Here is a 24,965-nt window from a genome sequence, read left to right as displayed (position 1 = left end):
AAGATGGCATACTTAAGCCCTAACATAACAATAATCACATTAAATGCAGATATCTAAATACATCAATTAGAAAACAAAGATTGGCAGAGTGGATTAAAAAACATGACCCAAAAATGTGCTGTCCATAAGAAACTCACTTAAACAAAACAGTTATAGGCAAGTTCAAAGTAAAATGATGGGAAAAGATATATCATGCAAACATCAAAGAAAAACAGAAGTGGATACATTAGTATCAGATAAAGCAGACTTAAAAGCAAAGAAAATTAGCAAAGATACATTACATAATGATCAATCAAGGAAGAATACACCATGATTCTAAATGTGTATGAACCAAGTAAAAGCTGCAAAATAGTTGAAGCAAAAATTGATGGAACTGAAAAAGAAACAGACAAATCCACAATTATAGTTGGAGACTTCAACAACCCTCTCTCAAAAACTGATAGAGCAAATAGACAGAAAATCAACAAGGATATAGCAGAACACCATCAACCAACAGGAACAATTTAACACTTGTAGAATATCCTACCAAACAACATGAGACCATACATTATTCTCAAGCACTGCTGGAATATATATTAAGATAGAAAATATGCTTTGCCATAAAGCAAATGGCAACATATTTATAAGAGTAGATATCGAATACAGATGTGTCCTCTGACCACGATGGAATTCAATCTAGAAACTAGTAACAAAAAGATAATAGGTAAATTTCAAAATACTTGGAAATCAAACAATACACTTCTAAATAATCTATGGGTCAAATAAGTCTCAGGAGAAATCAAAAGACAAAGTAAAGTGAATGAAAATGAAGGACAACATGTAAAATTTGTGGAAAGCAGCTAAATTAGCGCTGAGAGAAATTTAAGGCACTAAGTACTACTTACAATAGAAAAGAGGAAAAGTATCAAACCAATAATCTAAGATCCCATACCAAGAATCAAAAAAGAAAAGCAAAACAAACTTAAAGTAAGAAGAAAGGAAATAAAGAAATCAATGAAATTTAAAAAAAATTGATAAGATTAATGAAACAGCTGGTTCTTTGATGAGATTAATAAAAGTGACAAACATCTAGCAAGGCTGACAAAGACAAAGAAGACATAAGACCCGTATTATCAATACCAGGAATAATATAGGTGATATCACTAAAGACTCTGTACACATCAAAAGGACCATAAGGGATTGCTAAGAATGACTCTACACACATACATTTCACAACTTAGATAAAATGGACAAATGGACTGATTCCTCAAAAGGACATATAACCACATTTCACTCAATGAAATACATAATTTGAATAACCCTATAACTATGAAAGAAATTGAATTAATAATTTGAAAACTCCCAACAGGAATGTTTAGAACTAGATAGTTTCACTCAGGAATTCTATCAAATGTTTACAGAATAATTAATACCAATTATACACAATCTTTTCCAGAAAACAGAATAGGAGAAGCACTTCCCAATTCATTTTATGAAGAGCTTGTATTACCTTGATACTAAAACCAAAGACAACAACAAAAAAGAAAACTACAGGCCAATATCTTTCATTAATATAGACACAAAATTACTCAAGAAAATATCAGCACATAGAACTCAGTAATATATATGAAAAGAATTATATGCCATGACCAAGTGAGATTTATTTCAGGGATAGAAAGCTGGTTCAATATTTGAAAATTAGTCAGTGTAATCCATCATACTTAACAGACTAAAGAAGAAAAATCATATGGTCATATCAAATGATGCAGAAAGAACATTTGAGGCCTGGCCCAGTGGCTTGTGCCTATAATCCCAGCACTTTGGAAGGCCGAGGCGAATGGATCACCTGAGGTCAGGAGTTCAAGATCAGCTTGCCCAACATGGTGAAACCCCGTCTCTAACTAAAAATATGAAAATTAGCCAGGCAGGGTGGTACATGCCTGTAATCCAGCTACTTGGGAGGCTGAGGCATGAGAATCGCTTGAACCCAGGAGGTGGAGGTTGCAGTGAGCTGAGATTGTGCCACTGCACTCCAGCCTGGGCAACACAGCAAGATTCCATCTCAAAAAAAAAAAGAAAGAAAAGAAAAAAAAAAAGAGCATTTGAGAAGCTTTAACACCTATTTATGATTTTTTAAAACTCAGAAAAATACAAATAGAAGGGGAATTCTTCAACTTTTTATTTTTGAGATGGAGTTTTGCACTGTCTCCCAGGCTGGAGTGCAGTGGCACAATCTCAGCTCATTGCAACCTCCACCTCCCGGGTTTGAGCGATTCTCCCGCCTCAGCCTCCCAAGTAGCTGGGACTACAGGTGCGTGCCACCACGCCCAGCTAATTTTTGTATTTTTTAGTAGAGACAGGGTTTTGCCATGTTGGTCAGGCTGGTCTCAAACTCCTGACCTCAGGTGATCCACCCGCCTTGGCTTCCCAAATTGCTGAGATTACAGGCGTGAGCCACCGCACCCAGCCAGAACTCTTCAACTTGATGAAGAAAATCTACAAAAGCATTATGCTTAATGTAAGAATGAATAGTGCATAGTTGTCAAGCACCGATGGAACATACATCTTACCACTGCCATTAAACACAGTGCTGGAAGTTCTCTACAGTACATTAAGGCAAGAAAATAAAAGAAAAAACATAAAGATAAGAATAGAAAAGGTAAAACTGTCTCTATTTGCAGATGACATAATTGTCTATGTTGAAAATTCCAGGGAATCTACAAAACTCTCCTACAACTAATAAGTGAGCTCAGTAAAGTTGCAGGATACAATATTAACATAAAAATCAACTGTATTTGTATATACTAGCAGTGAACATGTAGATACCAACATCAAAAATACAATACCATTTGCAATCACTCAAAAAATGAAGTAAGTGTAAATATAACAAAATATGCACCGTATTTGTAAGTGGAAAACTGCGTAACACCAATGAAAGATCAAAAAAGATCTAAATAAGTATTTGCAAGTCACCTATCTGTCAGAGGGCTAGTATCTATGATATATAAAGAACTTTCAAAACTCAACAGTAACAAAAGCAAACAATCTAATTAAAATATAGGGAAAAGTCAGTTCACCAAAGAACATATACAATGGCACATCATCACATCAGCACATAGAAAGATGATCAATATTGTTAGCCATTAGGGAAATACAAATTAAAACCACAGTGCTATATCACCATACACCTATCAAAATGGCTAAAATTTTAAAAATACTGACAACACCAATGGCTGATGAAGATGCAGAGAAACTGATTCACTCATACACTAATGGTGGGAATGTAAAATAGTATAGCTACTCTGGAAAACATTTAGGCTATTTCTTAAATAACTAAACATGCAACTACCATAGGATCCAGCAATTGCACTCCTGGGCATTTATCTCATAGAAGTGAAGACTTATGTTCACAACCTGTATGCAAATGTTTACAGTAGCTTTATTCACAATAGCCAAAAAGCATAAACAACACAGATGTCCTTCAACAAGTGAACAGGTGGAGAAACTGTGGTATATTAATGTCATAGTTTGTAAACTCAGCAGTGAAGAGGAACAAACTATTGATACTTGCAACAACCTGAAGGAATCTCTAGAGAATTACACTGAGTGAAAAAAGCCAATTCCAAAAGGTTACATACTGAATGGTTCCATTTATATAACATTCTTGGTATAATAAAATTGTAGACATGTAGAACCGATTAGTGGTTGGCAGTGGTTAAGGAGGGGATGGGTACAGAAGGCAGGTAGATGTGGCTGTAATAGGGCCTCATAAGGGATCTTTGTGGTGATGAAAATGTTCTGTATCTTCACTGCATCAATGTTAATATCACAATTGTGATACTGTACTGTAGTTTTGCAAGACTTCCATTTGGGAAAACTGAATAAAGAGTACATAGGATCTTTCTGTGTTATTTCTTTTTAAAAAATGTTATTAAAAATTGTGTTTAGGCTGGGCACAGTGGCTCATGCCTGCAATCCCAGCACTTTAGGAGGCCAAGGTGGGCCAATCACTTGAGGTCAGGAGTTCGAGACCAGCCTGGAAAATATGGTGAAACCTCATCTCTACTAAAAATACAAAAAGCTGGGCGTGGTGGTGTGCACCTGTAATCCAAGCTACTTGGGAGGCTGAGGCAGGAGAGTCACCTGAACCTGGGAGGTGGAGGTTGCGGTGAGCCAAGATCATGCCATTACACTCTGGCTTGGGTGACAGAGAGACACTCTGTCTCAAAAAAAAAAAAAAAAGAAAAAAGAAAAGAAGAAATTGTGTTTAAAAACACGTAATACTTACCATCTTAACCATTTTTAACTGTACAGTCCAGTAGTGTTAACTGTATGCATATTGCTGTGCCACAGATATCTAGAGGCTTTTCACCTTACAAAACTGAAACTCTATTACCCACTGAAGAACAAGTTCCCATTTTCCCCTCACCCAGCCCCTGTTTCTATGAGTTTGACTACTTTTAATACCTCATGTAAGTGGAATCATACAATATTTGTCATTTGGCTTATTTCACTTAGCATAAGTCCACTAGGTTCATCCATATTGTAGCATGTCACAAAATTTCCTTCTTAAGGCTAAATAATATTCCATTGCATGTATATCTACCACATTTTCTTTATTCATTTATCCATCAATGGATTTTTTTTTTGGCTATTGTGAATAATGCTGCAGTGAACATGGGTGTGCAAATATATCTTCAAGATTCTGGATTCGATTCTTTTGGATATATACTCAGAAATGGGATTGCTGGATCATATGGTTAATTTTATTTTTAATTTTTTGAGGTACTTCTATCTGTTTTCCATACTGGTTACACCATTTTACATTCCTAAGAGTGCACAAGAATTCCGATTTCTCCACATCTTTACCAACACTTCTCATTTTCTGTTTTTGTGATAGTGACCATCCTGAGGGGTGTAATGTAATGCCTTACTGTAGTTTTGATTTGCATTTCTGTGATGATTAGTGATGTTGAGCATCTCTTGATATGCTTGTTAACCATTTGTACCTCTTCCTTGGAGAAATATCTATTCAAGTCCTTTGCCCATTTTTTAAGCAGGCTATTTAGGGTTTTGTTTTTGTTTTGCTATTGAAATGTAAGACTTCCTTATATTTTTTGGAAATTAAGCCCTTATAAGATATATGATTTGCAAATGTTTTCTCCTATTCCATAGGTTGCCTTTTCACTCTGTTAATCGTCTCCCTTGATGCACAAGCTTTTAAGGTTGATATAGTCCCATGTGTCTAGTTTTGTCTTTGCAGCCTGTGCTTTTGAGGTCATCTCTTTCTATATTATTTCTTACAACTACATGTGAATCTGCAATTATCTCAAAATAAAAACTGTGTAAGTGGTATCATGTGGTATCTGTTCTTCTGTGTCTGCCTTATTTCACTCAGCATAATGTTTTCTAGCATAGTACCTATAGTTAACAATACTGTATTGTGTACTTAAAAGATCAGTAAGAGGGTAGATCTTACCAGGGCAGGAGGAAACTTCTGGAGGTGACTGAGAGGTTTATGGCATAGAATGAGATGATGGTTTAATGCGTATATACTTATCTCCAAACTCATCAAGTTGTATACATTAAATATGTACAGCTTTTTGTACGTCAAGCATAACTCAATAAAGTAGATCAAAAAAAGTGCACTTAAAAATAGAAAAATAATATCATTAACAGTGTTAGTGAAGATTACATAGTCTAATCTCTTCACTTTATAGTTGTGGAAACTGAAGTCATAAAGACATATTTAAGAAAAGGGATAAATAAATCTGCAAAATACAGACACTTTTTTACTGACTGTCTTATTAATCTGAAAGATATAACCTATATCTTATGTTAATGATAATCAGCTCTTAGAAAGAGAACATCCCTCTTAGGTTGCACTAAGAAATAAAGTAGATAGGTTATATAAAATAATCATGCTAATACATTTACGATGACTCATTCTTAAACTTCTTAAATCGACATGTAAAAGTATTGCAATTTCAGTATATTCAATGTATGTTGTATTTATAGCACTAAAAGTCTCATAGTTTTAATGATCATATGAAAACTTAGTAAAGATTCGACCCTTTTTGCAAAAATTAAGAAACTCCACGAAATAAAAACATTTACAACTTTACAACTAGGATACTGTGCAGTAAGTACTACATTACTCTAAACAGATGTGGCTCTTCCAATAAGAGGAAAATATCTCCACACACATTTTCATTAGTATCTGAGTAACAGCTTCTTGAGTTGTTCCTTTTAGAACCTTGCTATGGAAATCACAGCTTCTACAACCACAGTCATTGCAGAATTTACTCTGGTACCTATTTTCTTAACTCACTACTCTGCCTAAAACAGATGCCTCAAGAGCATTTATCTTCTGAGGGGAAACAAGCACAAGCCATTACTCCCACCCCATGGTAGCTCTGTTTTGGTATTTTTTGGCCCAAACTATACAAAAAAGCCAAGTGCACTTCAAACTGGGGATTGGGGGTGGGGTGTGCATTGGAAGTTGCAACCTGAAGAACAAGCATAAGAATCACACACTGAAAGTCAAGCTTCTCTTCTGTTTGATGTAAAAACAACAAAAAGAAAACAAACAAAACAGAAAACAGTATGCAAATTCTATCCTTTCAAATCAGTTTTTTACCGTCATCTACATTTAAAATGCTTAGTCTATTATCGATTTTTCATTTCTGTTGTATTTTAAAGATGATTCAGTGGCACATGTTTTACTTACCTAAAAGAGGAAGTAAAACTGGGTAGTTGTAAGGCATCACAAAGAGGTTTACACAAGTTAAAGTTGTACTGGCTTTTAAGTAACCAAATGGATATCCAAGTTCATTGTACTTTCCACTGCTAGTAACAAATACCTGAGAATAACATGAAGTAATGCACAGTGATGACAATAAGGATTTTATGTCAAACCAAACCCATTGTAACATTCCATAGCAGCATCTATGGCACAATTTGATTGTAATTTTAAAATAGCAATAGTGTTTTTAGCCTATGGTTATGTCAAAATATATTATACTAGGCCAGGCTCATGTACTAGGATTACAGGTGGCTCACACTTATAATCCTGACACTTTGGGAGACTGAGGTGGAAGGATTGCTTGAGGCCAGGAGTTTGAGACCAGCCTGGGAGACAAAGGAAGATCTCATCTCTACAACAAATTTAAAAAATTAGCCAAGTGTGGTGGCACGTGCCTATGGTCCCAGATCCTTGGGAGGCTGAGCAGGAGGATGGCTTGAGCCTGGGAGCTTGAGGCTGCAGTGAGTCATGACTGTGCCACTGCGCTCCACCCTGGGTGACAGAGCGAGACCCTGTCTCAAAAAAAATCCTACTAAATATGAATGTTCAGATCGCAATTCTCCTATAAATTATATTAAGAAATGAAACTATACTATGCAACAACCATTCAGAGACCACAGGCCACATCAACAGTACCCAAATATTTACTTACTTAGCAAAATGAAAAATAAAGCTGAAATACTGCTAAGAGGAAACCAGCCACTAAAACAAATTAACTTCTCAAAAGAACAAGTGGTAATCAGAGTGCAGACTGTGAAGAAAATAGAACACAGTCCCATGCCTGAAGCATGAAATTACAAAAACAAAGCCTACTTAAAGGATTATGTAAACCATCTTCATTGTACTATTATTAAGTCTTTGCTCTATGCATCTTTGCTGCCTCCTTCCCCTACCCATTTATCCGTTTTTTTTCAATAAATATTTACTGAGTAACCTGTTATAATAAGCCAGGCACTGGTGCTAATTATTTTGAGGCAGCAAGGAGATACTTTGGGTCAACCTGGAAGGCATTTCTCTTATAAATTATGCTGGTAGTGGCTGAGTGCGGTGGCTCACGCCTATAATCCTAGCACTTCGGGAGGCCGAGGCAGGCGGATCACCTGAGGTCAGGAGTTCCAGACCAGCCTGGCCAACATGGTGAAACCCCATCTCTACTAAAAAATACAAAAATTAGCCGGGCATGGTGGTGCGCCTGTAATCCCAGCTACTCAAGAGGCTGGGCAGCAGAATCACTTGAACCCAGGAGGTGGAGGTTGCAGTGAGCTGACACTGCACTCCAGCCTGGGCAACAGAGCAGGACTCCGTCTCAAAAAAAAAAAAGTTATGCTGGTAGAGTAAACATTCAGTGAAGATTAAAACATTGATCTTAATTCCATATGACTATTTTCTTACTCCTTATTGATTTCCTGATGTGATTCCTGTATCATCAGCCCCCTTACAGTTGATATGTTGTGCTGGGGTCCCCTAGCTGCCATGTTTTCTCTGTTCCATGTTCAGAGTCTTTGGTCCAAACCACCAATATATACTTTTAGAGACCTGGTCCTTTACTTTTCCAAAGTCCTTTGGCAGAATCATTTACAACAAAGTCGAACCTTGACATTTAACAGAATCCATTTACCTTGCTAGTTCTCAGTACTACCAATATCACCTACCAATTCACTACCTTCTTATAATATTATCACTAAGAATAAGTTGGTATAATTATGTAATGTAATTTATGTAATTTATGACCCCACAGAACATGAGTTGTACTAAAACATGAGTCTACTAGATTTTCTGTCATAATTTGAATGATAATAGAAACAGATAACTGCAATAAACCATGCTGGATTTTATTTCCTAAGTGTGTATATTAGAAGAGAGGAAAAATTCATCAAAGAAAGATAAAAAAAATCACATGCACAAGGCAGTCAAGGATCAGATCTATGATTCCCATGAAAGGAAAAGCACTGAATTTTGTTTCTTTCTCTCTTTCTCTTTCCTACCTTCCTTGGCCCCTTGAGTTTTTCCAAATTCCTTATCAGCCACAGATTCATAGATTTTTAGGGTTCCAAAGGATCTTTAGAGCTAGTTCAGACAATGTAAGTCCCTCGTGCAAGGCCACATAGTTGGTGACAGAGCTAGGGTTAGGCTCCGGTCTCCATTGTGGTTTTGCCAAATTTCCTGGCTACTGGTTCATTTTATTCTTTTTCACTAACACTAATTCATCACATTAAGAATACTCTAAAACAAAGTAACATAAAGTACAGGAAAGAGGCATATGACATATTTAAGGGGTAGTGCAGGAGCAAGGACAGCATTTCTTAAGTTTCTCTGAAGAAGGTTTCCAAGAAATGTGCTATATAGAAAAGAGGGGTTATTTTAGGGAAAAGCTATAATTTGTAATTTTATTTGCTTTCATTATAAAAATGTTTTTCAACCCATAAATTCAAAGGTCATATCTTTATTTTAAATTAGCAATCTATTATCCATATCTCTACATTTCTAGCACTTTTGGGGTAAACTATAAGTATAGAGCTCAATGAATGCTCACAAAGTGAATGTACATGTGTAAACAGCACACGAGTCAAAAAACAGAATATGGCCAGGCACAATGGTTGATGCCATCATCCCGGCACTCTGGGAAGCCGAGGTGGGAGGATTGCTTGAGCCCAGGAGTTTGAGACCAGCCTGGGCAACACGGTGAGACTCCGTCTCTCTAAAAAAAAAAAAAAAAAAAAAAAAAATTTAAAAAATTAGCCAGGAATTGTGGTGTGTGCCTGTAGTCCTAGCTCCTCTGTGGGGGGCTGAGGTGGGAGGATCGCTTTGCTTGAGCCAAGGAGGTCGAGGCTACAGTGAGCTGAGATTGTGTTACTGCACTCCACCCTGGGCAACAGGCTGGATGCTGTCTCAAAACAAAACAAAACAAAACAAAAAGAATGAAAGAAAGAAAGAGAACAAAACCAGACATCTCCTTGTGTCCTCTTCTGTCCACTACCTTGCATCCCCCAAGAGAAACCACTATCCCGACTTCTAACAGAGTAAGTTAGTTTTACCTCTCTCTGAAAGTATATAACATAGAATCACACAATATGTAATCTTTTCTGTCTGGCTTCTTTGCTCAGTATTATGTTTGTGAGATTATTCTGTTTCTTGTGCTTTTACATTCTTGCTTTAATCCTGCTCCTTTTTTTCTAACTAGTTGTAGCATCTTGGGAGAATTTAAGTAGCTTACAGACAACTTGTAGCAATAATCTCACATTTTAAGATAAAACAGATGGCAGTCTGAAAGTGTTCCTTGCATAAATAGAGCCTAACAGTTACCGATTGCTATAGAGTCCTATATATTAATAGAAGTAGAACATACATCTCTACAGTTTAGAAATAGAACATACATCTTTACAGTGTAGGACATTTTTGTTGTATCCACATAAAAAGGCTGTGACTGCCATCTCTGAATTTTTACAAATTAAATTCCATAGGTGACTCTATTAACCAATCAGCAAATCCTTCTGGCTTAAGTGTAACACTTGGAAGAGCCAGTGTATGATAGATATCTCTATGCATTTGTCTCATCCAAGTTGCAAAATCCACATTACACACATTTTTTAGTGTGATTTGTACCACAGGACGAAGAGTTTTATTATATTACACTAATACAGAAATTAGTTTCAGGACTTACGGTTCTCTGCCTAAACTATCCTGTACTTCCAATCTGTCAAGTACAAAGTAAGGGCTAAACACCTTGTTTCAGCTGCAGACGCCATACCTGAAGTGAAGTACAACCTTTAGATTAGGGATTCTTAAGCTGGGGTGCATGGGTAGACTTCAAGGGGTCCCCCAAATCTTCAAATATATAGGTTTCATCAGACTCTATTGCTTTAAATGGCAATGTACAGTAGACTAATGATTCATATTAGTCTGAAATTATTTGCCTGGCCCTGTTGCTTATTTGACAGCATTCATGAGAAACATCATTAGCACAGTCAGTCCAATTATTTTGAGAATAACCTTTGAAGCTTCTTAAAACAATTCCCAGATCCTAGAGTGGTTACAGACATTTAGCTAATAGGTAAGGATAAGTACCTGCCAGCAGGTATGGGGAGACTTTCGTTCCAAGATATACTGAGTTAAGGGCGAAGGTTCAAGTTCATATTTGTCAAAAGGAAGTTTGTCTATTACCATTGGCTCACAATCTACACAGGAGAACCTCACAACAGGATGAGATGTTCGTGGAGGCTAAAAAAAATTTTTTTAAAAAAGCAGAAAAAATGGTTAGGTCTCAAAGCAAGCTTATATTTCTGACAATTCTGCAAGTCCTTTTATATTTTGTTACATTTTCACTGAAATACAGACTAGCATTTTGAGAAAGAAGATTACTAGATCTCTAGGAACCACCAATGGCTTCCATGGGAGAGAGGGCTCAGATTCTTTACTATCTACTTGACATTAGGAAGAGGAAAGGTAAATTACAACACTCATAACTAAAATTTCAGTGAATTGAAAAAAAACTGTTCTGAATATGTTTAAGAAGTTCTTATGATTGTAGGATGAATGTTGAATTTCAGATCTATTTTATGACCTCCAAGAATTGCCTGCCCTTCATTCCTTTGTACCATGAGGTTACAGATAGTCCAGATATGCTGGGAATGAAGAAATCCATGCAACTTTCTAATAAGGTAATGAGAGGGCTAAAGCCATGAACAAGCAAGATGAAAAATAGTAGAGGGATGGAAAGGGCAAGATAGAGACTGATAATAAGCTAGTCACAATGCCAGGGCCCAGATGGATTTTTGCAGCATTGCTAACACCAATGTGTTTGCCTTGAATAGCTGGAGCTGGGGATGCTTTGCGCTGGGCTTCGAAGGCCTGTGTATCTGGGGTGCTGGAGCAGATTAACGGAGAAGCCATTTAAGTAACAGGTTTAGCTTGTGTGATTGGAGAGCACCAGAGAGAGAAAGGCGAACAGCAAGGGCAATATGGAGAGAGAGGGACACAGGACAAGTCCCAGAGACAAAGTAAGAAATGGGTCAGCCTATTCTTGTTGCGAAACCTGTAAAGCTAATATGAATATGATAAAATATCACTGCTTCCTTTATAAAAAATGAAAACATATTCATTTGCCTTTATAGTTTACAATTATAAGATGTTTGGGGGTTGAGAAAAATAGCTCTTAAATGAACTTTTAAAGATGGAGGAATGGTAACATGAGCTATGTGTGAATTACTTGGAGTGTCTTATTCTATTTTGTTTTTTCCCAACTTAGTTTTAATTAACTTGTGAAAGGTTTCTGACTCCTTAGATTTGAACAAGTAAAAATGTCATAAAGACATGAATGAAGACTTGTTGCTAGCAAAAATGAAGTAAATTTGCCATAAAGCCTGTACTCGAGTTTGGAAGGGCTGAGGTTTCACAGGTGTAACACCTTGAAGCCGTGAGGAGAGGAGTGGGACGTTTACCCTCACCCACAGCAGGGGCCAAAAGGGCTCTTCAGTCTTACATTCAGGTCTTTCATGGCCACTTCTGAAAAAAGGGCAGAAGCCTAAAAGCAGTAATCCAGGAGAAAATGCAATTCACTGTCAGAAATTTCTAAAACTGAGACAGAATATAGATGAACTGAACTAGGAAGATGTTAAATAGAAGAAGTAGTGATTTGTTTGTGTCCCCTCCTGAGCCCACACAAGGGAGATTACTCAGGCCCTCTTACAATTTGGGGAAGGGGAAAGAAGACAAAAGAGAGTGGGTTTCATACGGTCTCCTTTATTACTAGACACTGCCCTCCCTCCAAAAAAAAAAAAAAGCCAATTGATCTGGCACTGGGAGCAACTGTAATAGCAAAGCCTCTCCTACCAAATGCAGTGACCAAAAAGACAAGTCCTTGCTTAGAGATTATTTTTTAAATATTGCTTAATTACCCATCATTGAAAGGTATATTGCTACAAAAGTCCATTGATTACAAAAAGATGAAAAGTAGGAAGAAGTAGAATTTTGAATATGATTTTAATATGTTCCCAGAACCTATCCAAGGTGTAAACTATGTTCAAACTTCCTGAGGCTGTGCATGAAAACCAAGGCCAGTACATTTTAGACGTTGTGTTTGCCACGTAAATCAAGTCAGCTGCTCTGAAATGAAAACCAAGTAACAGATTATAACAGCATCAAAAACAGCAATGTTTTAACATCCAAAAAGGGCAGCTCAAGTGGCGAAGGCAACTGAAGAATGACAAGTATCAGAAAATAAAGGAAGTCCTCCTTTGCTTTTAGGCACAAAGCTAGACTTCCAGTAAGAGATAGAAGGCAAAGGAGGGAAGACTTACTTGCCTGTGGCACGGCATAAAGGCCTCAAAGCTATTTTAAAAGGTTCACTGTAATCAGAAAATTGAAAATCCAGAATGATGTTTACCTTTTTATTTTATGACACTTACTAGTGAAGGTAAATTCTGATCTGGCCAAAAAGATTCTGGAATTGGCCAATGTCCAACAGGAACACCAGTTTTAGAGTTAGGTCGTACATAAATGAGTTTATGACAACTATGCCATGGCTGAGCAGCAAATGAATTGCTTGGCCTGGATGAATCCATAAGTCCATCTAAAAGTTAAACAAAAGACAAACTAAGGCGTGAGTTTCTTTTTACAGCTGCTGATCTTCTTGTACAAATTTTCCAGCTGAAAGCAAAGTCCAAAATAAAACAAGAACAATGATTCATGAAAAATGGAAGAAGAAAAAAAAGTGACTCTACTAGGATTTCTAAATCTTCTCTGTAGCAACTGTTTTCGTCTAATCCATCTCTTCTAACCCAACACCCACCCCACCATTCTTAACCTAGTAAGAGAATATGCAGTTATGCAGAAAACTATGGTAAAACTAGTTTTAAATTTTCTGAGACTCGTACACATAAATTAAAAACATCAAAACACTACAGTTATTTTTCAAGAATTCAATTACTAAATTAGGCAAATGAAATTGTTCACTCCCTGGTATAGTTTTTACATTTCTGGAGTCTGACAAAAATAGATCATAAATTCCATTTATATATTCTTTCTATTTCCAAATACAAGAAAAAAGTGTTCTTTGCCAAACAATTGGACCCAATGACCACAAAGGCAAAATAAAAACTAGCCAAATTCACTTAAAGATAGAAGAAATGCAGACAATGTGTATATAGTTGAGGGGAGCACAAAGCAAACACATCAAGTTTATCGTGGACTAATTCACTATGGTTTCTCCATCCACCATCAAAATTCCATGGACAATGGGTGTTGTATAATCCTGAATAATGTATCCTGAATGCATTTTAATGATTTAAACTAGCATATTTCATTTCCTTCCTCCTTCTCCCCCCGCCTCAAATCAGGGCAAGGCAGAGTTATATAAACTTTTAATGATAATATTTGTAAAAGATATGCTTTAATGATTTGAGTCTCATTTTTCTTAAATTATCAGTCATTTGAATAACTTATTTAAGCATTACTTTAAACAAGTAATTTCTTTAGACTAGGAGATTTAATGGGTCCACTGTGCACTAGGGAAAAAAAGTGTAATGGCTTTGGAGGATCTCCCCAAAGTTGAGCTCACAGTTCTGACAATGTGTATTTTTCTGAGGAAAGGGTTCTTAACTTTCATCAGAACCTGAAAGGTTAAGAACTCTGGACAAAGGAGAACTGGAGCTAGAAAAAAAATCTGTGCCATTTACATGACACCAAATCCCACTAGGATTTCAATATGTAAGTTCCCAGTTTATGCTAAGATAGTGAGCACGAAATTTTGGATTGCTAGCAGTATAACATGGCCTTCCTACACAGTTAATTTAAAATAGGCTGTGGGGCCTCAGTCTTTTATGGCAGATGTTCTTAACTTGGAGGTCCAAAAAACCCCTGAGATTATATACAAAATTGTGAATGTGTCACTTATGTCTGTATTTATAGGGAAAGGGGTCTATATTTTTTCCAACAGCTTCTCAAAAGGATGGGGAACTAAAGAGCAAAACAACAACAATAACAACAAAAGATCAGGAGCCACAGGATCCACTGCTTCAGACAGAAATGTGTAGCTTTCTGCCCTTATGCATTTGACCCCTTTGTTCTTCGTCAAGGCAATTAAAACATATAAATCAGGCTAGACAAGCACTGTGGTAATAATAATGGAGTGTGTGTGTGTGTGTGTATATATATATATATATACACTTACACATTTACATACATATACACATAGACTTTCTAGGAGCTCTGTTCTTGCAGTGCATTACCATGGAAGTCTTGCAATGCGTTGCCATGGTGCTTGTTTAGTTCCCTGATCCCTTTGAAATTCATTTGCATTCAAGTGATTACAAACATCCATTCACAAACCATCTAGAGATTCACTATGATTTAACTTCCCCTATGCAAAAGTCACCCTACTTTCATCAATTTTTGAATGTCGAACTTTCTGTGAAATCTCATTTGGAGAAAAGGTTGCTCAACTCTTAACTTCAGAGTGAAAAAGTGACCGGGAAAATACTAGTGTAGGATCTTAGAGAAGATGAGCAGTTCCTGGATAAACATTCATAATTTCTTGCTGAGGTGCAGAAACTAACACATATTTCGTAAAGATGGCTTAGCATATTTGGCACTCACAAAACCAAAACAAGATTATTATTTAAGTGTACACCATAGTGAATCTCCAGACATTTTGTGAATAGAGAGGTGAATGAGTCAGTGCCATCCAAAGACTGGGACCAGGGAATATAAAATGCACCAGGAAAAGGAAACACGTTCTTAGGAACATTCAACATGAAATTAAAGTTGTTAGAATTTGGCCACCTGATACATATACATAGGCAGTGAATGTATGGTAGTTGTTTGGATGTATGTTTGTAACCACTCAAATGCACGTGCATAGTGAAGACTGTGTCTATAGTAATTTATTTAATGTCTTCTCATTCTCCTATATAACACTTTAGGGTTAAAAAAGTTATCTACTATACCTTCTCCAATAGGAAGTGGATCTGGTCCTGTTTTTTCAAAATTAATAACTACACCACTCTGAACTTTTTGAACTAGAGATTCTAAACATTGATTCAACATTCTTTGTGTTCTCACACAGTAGGAGCGACCTATCCCAGAAGGAAAAATAAATAGCACAAGTTTGATCAAATATAATTTCATAATATAAGCATTTTAAAATCCTAAAATATAACTTGAAATAATCATAACTACATTGGCAGCAAATATACCAATGATGACCTTAAGCAACAGAGTTAAAAGGCTTTGAAGGAAAACAAGTAAAGACTGGATATGGCATTTAATGAAAAATATACTCTATGCTCTGAATTTTTCCTTCAGAAACATTAAATATTGCCAATACCTCCTGTGACTTCACACATCTGTGTGATGGCAGATTCATCAGTTGGTACGCTCCCTAGTTGCTCTGGTTCGGTAGAAGCCACTCCAGGCAAACGCAACACCAGGGCAAATAACCTTTGATCCCAACGAAAAGGTTCTTTGGTTAGTTCACTTCCAGGCAGAGGGGAATTCAAAGGAAGATGGAGCTGATAAGGCAAAAATGTGAAAAGGTTCATCATAACAAACCATATAAAAATGAAGAAAGAATTAAAGGGTTGACTTTTTCTTTCATGTAACTCAATAAAATTAAGCAGTCTTTCAAGGATTACCAAGATGGATGATTTGACCAAACTTACTGTTAACTGGAAATGCCTCCCACAGAAATAGCTGCATGTTCCCTGCCATTTAAACAAAATTAAAAAAAAAATCTCACCTCTTCTTGAACACCAGCAGTACTTGTTAACTTGTTTCCATCTGTGATGGTAATTAAAATAGATGGTTCTAAAAAAAATGGATTTCTCCCCTAAAATACATTTAAAAAGCATTAGAGCCATGTAAAGTAATAAAAGTATATTTAAACTTTTATATTTGCCTTGCCAATGATCTCTCAAGAATATGATAAAATTTGTCTGGATAAATAAGGAAGAAATGATCAGGGAACGAAATGGGTAGGAATAAAAATAACAACCCCTGAAGAGGTAACATTCAGTATAAACTGAGGAATTCTTATAATTCAGGAACTCCCCAAACCATTAACATTCAAATACCTCTCTCACTCTGCTTTCCAAGTAATCACAAAATAATATTACAAGATTACTGGCATTATCATCCACTCTCATGAATCCATTCACTTAAGTCAAAATCCTGGCACAGATAGGACACTAGTGACTTGCGTGCTGCAACCTGGAGAGTGACTCTGGTTACTGTGAGCACAGACTTTAGAGGAGGAAAGGACAATGGGAGCAACAGCAAATGCTACTCTGCCTTCTTATCCTAGAGCTTTTTCATCAAATTGGGAGGGGCAGAGGAGTTAAGGACACTGAAAGTTTCTTTCCAATTGTCTTGTTCCGATATTTCTCAGCCGTTTATTCACATCATTCTCAAACATCTGATTATCTCATGGTAGACAATTTTAGCTATTCTATTATCAAGCCATATACAAGAACCAAAAGAAGAGGGATTTTTAAAAAGTATATATTTAAAAGGTAATAAGAATCTCATTTTTGGAGGTTATGAAAAGTAGCAGACAACTTAGTAACCATGCCCAATTTTAAATTCTTACCCCAAGCCACCAAAATAAATTAGCCGTACTCACTCAAATTATTTTTACCTGTCCATAATTGTCTATTCCAGATATTAATCTATTGAGATTTAACAAATCAAATGAGGATCTTAGAGCCTGACCGAGAGTAGTCAGTCCAGAAGCCTGAAGATTTTTTAGTTCGCTCATGAATGTTGCATGATTTTCCTTCCAACCAGCCTGCAAACCAAACATTTACAAAGAATTTCTTGATTATACAATGAACAATATATAAAGTACAAACAATCACTAAACAGCAAGCATCAAAACTCTAAGAAATTAACCACTCTTTAACCTAATTCTATTCTATATCTTCACTGATCAGGTAGAACTAAAGCAAGCAGTTTCGGAAAGACCTGCTAGCTCTAATGATCAAGTGCAAAGAACTGAAGCAAAAAATACTTCGTCCATTATGGCTGAAGGACTGTGGCTCAAGAGGTCCAGTTTTCTGTTCAGGCTCAACCAAACCTGCCAACACACCTGTTACCCTAGCTTCACATTGATGGTGAGCATGGAGTAAGGGGCAGAGGAAGGAGTAGTTATTTTTTAAATGCATTGTCCTTGGTAGAGACAATTAGCTATATTGACTGTCTGAGCTACATTAATTCTTCTAACCAAGATTCTTCCACCGAAGCAATATTTTCACTTTTAAGCAAGAGTAAAGAGGGAGTAATAGGAATAGAGCCACACTTATTTGGATATAACCCTTCTGGTATCTTCAAGCATTCAGAAAGCCCAAGATCTAGAATAAAGGGAGAAAGAAAAAGAAACAAAAAGTTTTGGCAAAGAAGCAGCATCCCCTAGCCACGCCCAGCAGCTATGAACAGCAGCAAACAACCAAAGATCCAAGGGCAACAGCCAACATGCTGTGATTGATTGGTTTGTAGAATAGAAGGAAGGAAAGGATCGTGCTGACTGGTCTGAGATGGGTATAAAAACAAAGCAGCAAAAAATGCTGAGAAGAGAAGCTAAAAGAAGAAGGTGGCAGCTAACAGGAAGTCACAGAGGAATGGGCCAGCAAGAAAGAGAGAAGACAGCACAGCGTGGCAACAGAGTGGAACAGCCACTTGAGTCTGAGAGCAGCAGTGTGATATGCTAAATGCTGAAGTTATGCCAACCAGGCCAGTACAGCTGGAGGTGGAAAACAAGAGCAAATGATACTGAGATAAACCAAACCATTTGAATTTCACATTTAGCTGAAGGCATATAGTCCATTATCCATGCAACTACATCAAACACTCTTTTCTGGTTTCATGGTCTTCCAGAGCAATTTGGATTAGTAGAATGACTGAGAAGTAAGAAAGGGGGCAGGTTATTGGCTATGAACCCTGTTATGAAATACCTGTGTGACCTTGAGCAAACCAGTTGGCTTCTTAGGACCTAAGCTGAAAAGGAGGATGATCTGATAAGCAGGGACACTGTATAAGGCTGAAAATGATACCATCTTGCAGTCATTCACATCATAATCTGTGAGAGTGGCGCCCCCTAGGGTTAAACAGAACACAACCTGCATAACCCTACAAGGTGAAGGTGATCTTGGTTAAGATTCACTCCAGGTCCAATAAGCTGGCAATTCTTGTGAAATTAAAGATGTGCTTAGTTTGTTGTCTTTTATTTTAATGTTCCTAATATATCCTATAGGTCGAAGCATTTAAAGGTTAAAACTTTCCAGGTGCTCCTTTGGCCAAATTGTATATATGACTTTTAGTACTGGAAATATAGGGAATGAGAATAACTCTTTATGGCCCAAGGAAAATCTTATTGGACTAGATAAACTGAACTTTAGTGAAAAGGAAGCATTATGATTTAAAGTATCTTTTCAAATACCTGGAACTATCAGTAGTTGATTATAAATCACACTGAATTAGGAAATTAGATTTCTTCTTTGGGGTAGAAGAGAAAGGTGTACATTTGGGTGGAGGAGAGGATCAATTTTTTCATGTATTTATTCAACAGATTTTTTACTGACAAACTATGCTATACTTGGCAGAATGCTACGTGCTGGGGATATAGAGAGGAATTAGCTCTTGAGGGGTTCCTGCCACAAAGGAATAAGAAATGCACTTATGGAGACTGAAAGAACAAGTGACCAAGAGTGAGGGAAGGCTTCTCACTGAAAGTGGGACATTTGAGAAATACTGATGGGATGGAGTGAAGATCATGAGACTCACTGATGTGAGGGGTGGAGGGGACTGTGCAAGGGAAGAGAACAGATAAAAGGATAGGACTTACTTGAGAACCACCAGTAATCTGATTATCATTGCTCTGGGCACATGGCAGGAGGCAAGGCTGATTAAGATAATTTGGGCTCTGACTATAAAGTGCTTTGTACACCATGCTCAGCAGTTTGGATTTTATCTGCTGGCCCTGGGAAGAACTCAAGGTTTTAAATCCGGGGAGTGGTATGATCAGATCTTTATTTTACTAAGATCTCTGCTGGTAGTTGGAGAATAAATTGTGGGGTGGAGGGGAGGCTGAAGCTTGAGGCAGGGAAACTGGTTTGGAGACTGCTGAAAGAGCTTATGAGAAAAGTGATGAAAGGCTGAGTTAGGGCAGTGGGGATGGAGAGGAGGTTGCAGATTAAGGAAGTATTTCAGAGGAGGAGTCCCAAGGATTTAGTAGCTAATTAGAGGGACAGGTGAGAAAGAAAAGGTCATGCATTATGTTGAAGTTTCTGGCTTTGGCAAACTTGTAAATGGTGGGCGGGGGTCCTTTACCCTGAAGCCATTATATAAAATTGATTCTTGTTTTTGGAGTTACTTCGTTTAGCAATCTTATTTCCACACTGGTAACAAAGGTTATATATTAAATTTGAACGCCTGAAGGGCCATGTGGTAGTTCAAGGTATAATTTTTAAAAATTAGTGGATTATTTGGTTTGGTAAAGGGCTAGGATAAGATTTGGGTACCACTTTATGACTCATCTTTATTTAAAATAATGTGTCCTTATCGTTAGTGGTGCTATTCACCAATCTGTCAGAATACAGAATATGAAATGAAAGCATTTTACAAATATTAATAGTTTCCTTCCTTCCTTCCTTCCCCTCCCTCCCTTCTCTCCTTCTCTCTCTCTCTTTTTCTTTCCTTTTTTTTTGAGATGGAGTCTCACTCTGTAGCCCAAGCTGGGGTGCAGTGGCACGATCTCGGCTCACTGCAACCTCCACCTCCCAGGTTCAAGCGATTCTTGTGCCTCAGCCTCCCGAGTAGCTGGGACTACAAGCGTGTGCCACCATGCCTGGCTAATTTTTTATATTTTAGTATATTCAGGGTTTCACCATGTTGCCCAGGGCAGTCTTGAACTCCTGAGCTCAGGTGATCTGCCTGCCTTGGCCTCCTAAAGTGCTGTGATTACAGGTGTGAGCCACTGCGCCCGGCCCAAATATTAATAGTTTCTGTATCTAAATCTCTGACATTGTTTGTAGGTTAATTCCTATTCTTTGCAATGAATTGGATGATATGGGAAATTTTTAATGCCACTCCTACCTCAGTACTACAAAGTATGTAGGCTACATTTACTACCAAGAGCAATGAACTCTTTGGTAGGGGTCCAGCTCCCTATATCAAGAGAAGAACCAAATGTCCCTATGTCCATTGCTCAACATGCTGAAGGAAAAAAGGCCCACAGATTTATTGAAGTATTTGGAGAATCTTATTAATGTGATAAATTTCTACCAAAAAGATAATTATAAAGAGATAGTGAGTATACATTTACACTCTCCATTCATTGCTTAGAGTTAATTTTTTTCACAAATGAATTCAGGACAGCTAATTTGCCTCCTTAATATGGGTTTTTCTTTTAAATTACTTTACTCCAAAGATATTGTATTCTTATGTTAGTAAAAACCTTCACTCCTGATAATAACTTCCATACATTCTTACAGAACTTTACTGCTTACAAAGCACTTTCACACTTCACATTGGCTTAGGACAACCCTATAAAATAGGCATGGCATTAACATCCCTATTTTAACAAACAAGGAAGAAGTGAAACATAGTTATGTCTTGTTTATGTGGTGGCAAGTCACATTCTACAGCTGCACTATCTGATACAGTGGCTTTTATCTACATGTGGTTATTTAACACTTGATGTGTGGCTAGTTTGGATCGAGATGTGATGTAAGTATAGAATGCATTTGGCATTTTGAGGATGCAGAACAAAAAATGCCAAAATCTCATTATTTTTGTATTGATTACATGTTGAAATGATAATGTCTTGGATATTTTTGGTTACATAAAATATTTTAGTAAAATTAATTTTACCTGTTTTTACTTTTTAATGTGGCTAGTAGAAATTTTTAAATTATGTGTATGACTGACATTATATTTCTATTGAACACTGACGTTCCTAAAAGACCTGAAGGTCAGGTATAAGAGCCTGGCCTTAAAGCAGCAGACAGCAGACACACTACAGAATCCAAGGCAGGGGTAAACAGGAAAATCAGTCTGATAGTGACATACAGGACAGCCTGCAGGAAAGTGAAGCTGTAGTCAGAAGAAGCTAGGAGGTTTGAGGCCAGGCGCGATGGCTCACACCTGTAATCCCAACACTTTGGGAGGCCAAGGCCGGCACATTGCTTGAGCTCAGGAGTTCGAGACCAGCCTAGGCAACATGGCAAGACCCTGTCTCTACCAAAAATACACACACACAAAAATAGCTGGGTATGGTGATGTGCACCTGTGGTCCCAGCTACTCAGAAGGCTGAGGCGGGAAGATCACTTGAGCCCAGGAGGTGGAGGCCGCAGTGTGCCATGCCACTGCACTCCATCATGCCACTGCACTCCAGCCTGGGTGACAGAACCAGGCCCTGTCTCAAAAAAAGGGGGTGGGAGGAGGAGGGGGAGGAAGAGGAGGAGGAGGAGGAGGAGGAGCAGCTAGGAGGCTTGAATAGTAAGCCACACCTGGGGAATCAAGACCTGAATTAGGATGGAAATGCAGATGAAAGAGTTAAATGAGAAACATGTGAAACAAATAGGACAGACTTGGTGATAGAGCATGAGGCCAAAGGATAGACAGTAAAAGTTGATTACAAGAGGCCTAAAGAATGGAGGTTTAGGACAAAGGAGTAACTTAGGATGGGTAGAATCCTAAGCTAAGGGTTTATTATCTTCACAGGTCAAATTTTAAGTCTCTCCAAGGTAAAATAATCATGATGATGACTAATGATAGCTAATATTTATCAGTGCTTATATGTTAGGAACTCACTTATACTAAGCATAGCATGTAATATACATCCTTCTTACATGAACCTCACAACCACCCTCTGGGTAGGTGCTGTTATTATCTTCACTTTATACATGAGGATACTGAGGCTTGGGAAAGCGAGGTAACTTGTCCAGGCCAGACAACTAGGAAATGGCACAGCCAAGATTTGAATCCAGATAGCCTAACTTCAGAGCCCACCAATTTAAACCACTCTTCCACACATTATGTATATTGGCATTCCTCATTTTATGGTGCTTTGCTTTATTGCACCACACAGATATTGCATTTTTTACAAATTGAATGTTTGTGGCAGCCCTGTATTATCAGTGCCATTTTTCCAACAGCATGTGCTCACTTTGTGTTTCTCTGTTACATTTTGGTAATTTTTGCAATATTTCTAACTTTTTCATTATTATTATATCTTTTATGGTGATCTATGATCAGTGAGCTTTGATGTTACTATTGTAATTATTTTGGGGCACCATGAACCATACCCACATGAGATGGCAGTGAACTTAATCGATAAATGTTGTATGTGTCCTAACTGCTCCATCGACCAGCTGTTCCCTATCTCTCTCCCTCTCTTCAGGCCTCCCTATTCCTTGAGACACAACGATATTGAAATCAGGCCAATTAGTGACCCTACGATGGACTCTTAAGCGTTCAAGTGAAAGGAACAGTTGCACTTCTCTCGCTTTAAATCAAACGCTAGAAATGATTAAACTTAGTGAGGAAGGCATGTCGAAAGCTGAGATAGCTAGGCCTCTTGCACCAGTTAGCCACGTTGTGAATACAAAGGAAGCTCTTGAAGAAAATTTAAAATGCTACTTCAGGAAACACAGGAGTAAGAAGAAAAACAGCCACATTGCCGAGATGGAGAAAGACTTAGTGGTCTGGATAGAAGATCAAATCAGCTACAACATTCCCTTAAACCAAAGCCTAATCCAGAGCAAGGCCCTAACTCTTCCTAGAGTTGATGGAATGAATCTTCAACTCTATGAAGGCTGAGAGAGGTGAGGAAGCTGCAGAAGAAAACTTTGAAGCTAGAAGAAGCAGCCACTTCCATGTCATAAAAGTGCAAGGTGAAGCAGCAGGTGCTGATATAGAAGCTGTAGCAAGTTATCCAGAAGATCTAGCTAAGATCACTGATGAGATTGGCTACACTAAACAACAGATTTTCAATGTAGATGAAGCGGACTTCTATAGGAAGAAGATGCAATCTAGGACTTTCATAATTTGAAAGGAGAAGTCAATGCCTGACTTCAAAGCCTCAAAGGACAGGCTGACTTTTGGTTAGAGGCTAATGCAGCTGGCGACTTTAAGCTGAAGCCAACATTCATTTGCCATCCTGAAAATCCAAGGGCCCTTAAGAATTATGCTACATCTACTCTGCCTGTGCTTTAGCAATGGAACAACAAAACCTGGATGACAGCACATCTGTTTACAGCATGGTTTACCGAATATTTTAAGCCCTCTTTTGAGACCTAATGCTCAGGAAAAAAGATTCCTTTCAAAATACTATTGATCATCGACAATGCACCTGGCCACCCAAGAGCCCTGATGTAGATGTACAAGGAGATCAATGTTGTTGTCATGCCTGCTAACACAACATCCATTCTGCAGCCCGTGGGTGAAGGAGTCATTTTGACTTTCAAGTCTTATTATTTAAAAAATACATTTTGTAAGGCTATTAAGAAGTACATTTTGTAGGGCTATAGCTGCCATAGATAGTGATTCCTGTGATGCGTCTGGGAAAAGTTGAAAACCTTCTGGGAATGATTCAACATTCACATTCGTGATTCATGGGAGGAGGTCAAAATATCAACATTAGCAGGAGTTTGGAAGAAGGTGATTCCAACCTTCATGGATGACTTTAAGGGGTTCAAAACTCCAGTGGAGGAAGTAACTGCATAAGTGGTAGAAAGAGCATGAGAACTAGATTTAGAAGTGAAGCTAAGGATGTGACTGAATTGCTTCAATCTCATAATAAAACTTTAATGAATGAGTTGTTTCTTATGAATAACCAAATAAAGTGGTTTCCTGAGATGGAATCTACTCATGGTGAAGATGTTGTGAACATTGTTGAAATGACAACAAAGGATTTACAATATTATATAAACTGAGTTTATACATCAGTGGCAGAGTTTGAGGATGGACTCCAATAAAAGAAAATAGAAAGAAGTTCTACTGTGGGTAAAATGTTATCAAAAAGCACTGCATGCTTCAGAGAAAACTTTCCTGAAAGGAAGCGTTCACCAATGCGGTAAAGTTCATAGTTGTCTTATTTTAAGAAATTGCCACAGCCACCCCCATCCTTCAGCAACAACTGCCCTGATCACTCAGCAGCCATCAACATCAAGGCAAGACTCTCCACCAGCA

At 37.6% G+C, this 24,965-nt stretch overlaps 1 protein-coding gene across 16 annotated transcripts in view; it reads right to left on the bottom strand.

Annotated features, from left to right (window-relative positions):
* INTS6L (integrator complex subunit 6 like) overlaps window positions 1-24,965 on the bottom strand; it is a 61,853-nt gene that overhangs the window by 19,501 nt on the left and 17,387 nt on the right. For 10 of the 16 annotated variants that reach the window (XR_010154752.1, XM_054676968.1, XM_016944197.4 and 7 more), the window contains 7 exons: window positions 17,415-17,564; window positions 16,518-16,607; window positions 16,107-16,290; window positions 15,727-15,855; window positions 13,189-13,352; window positions 10,850-11,002; window positions 6,710-6,842 (listed from right to left, as the gene is read on the bottom strand). Coding sequence is in view for 10 of the 16 variants with exons in the window: in XM_054676968.1 (XP_054532943.1) it covers window positions 6,710-6,842; window positions 10,850-11,002; window positions 13,189-13,352; window positions 15,727-15,855; window positions 16,107-16,290; window positions 16,518-16,607; window positions 17,415-17,564 (1,003 nt within the window). In the remaining 6 variants the exon portion in view is untranslated. Of the gene's footprint in view, window positions 1-5,458; window positions 5,628-6,709; window positions 6,843-10,849; window positions 11,003-13,188; window positions 13,353-15,726; window positions 15,856-16,106; window positions 16,291-16,517; window positions 16,608-17,414; window positions 17,565-24,965 lie in introns of those variants that run through there. The other 6 variants (XR_010154754.1, XR_010154755.1, XR_008542075.2 and 3 more) reach the window with 4 other exon arrangements.

Source organism: Pan troglodytes, chromosome X (genome assembly GCF_028858775.2).
Source record: "Pan troglodytes isolate AG18354 chromosome X, NHGRI_mPanTro3-v2.0_pri, whole genome shotgun sequence".
Classification (NCBI taxonomy): domain Eukaryota; kingdom Metazoa; phylum Chordata; class Mammalia; order Primates; family Hominidae; genus Pan; species Pan troglodytes.
Note: the sequence above shows the minus strand (reverse complement) of the source record. Positions and strands in the feature narration are given on the sequence as shown.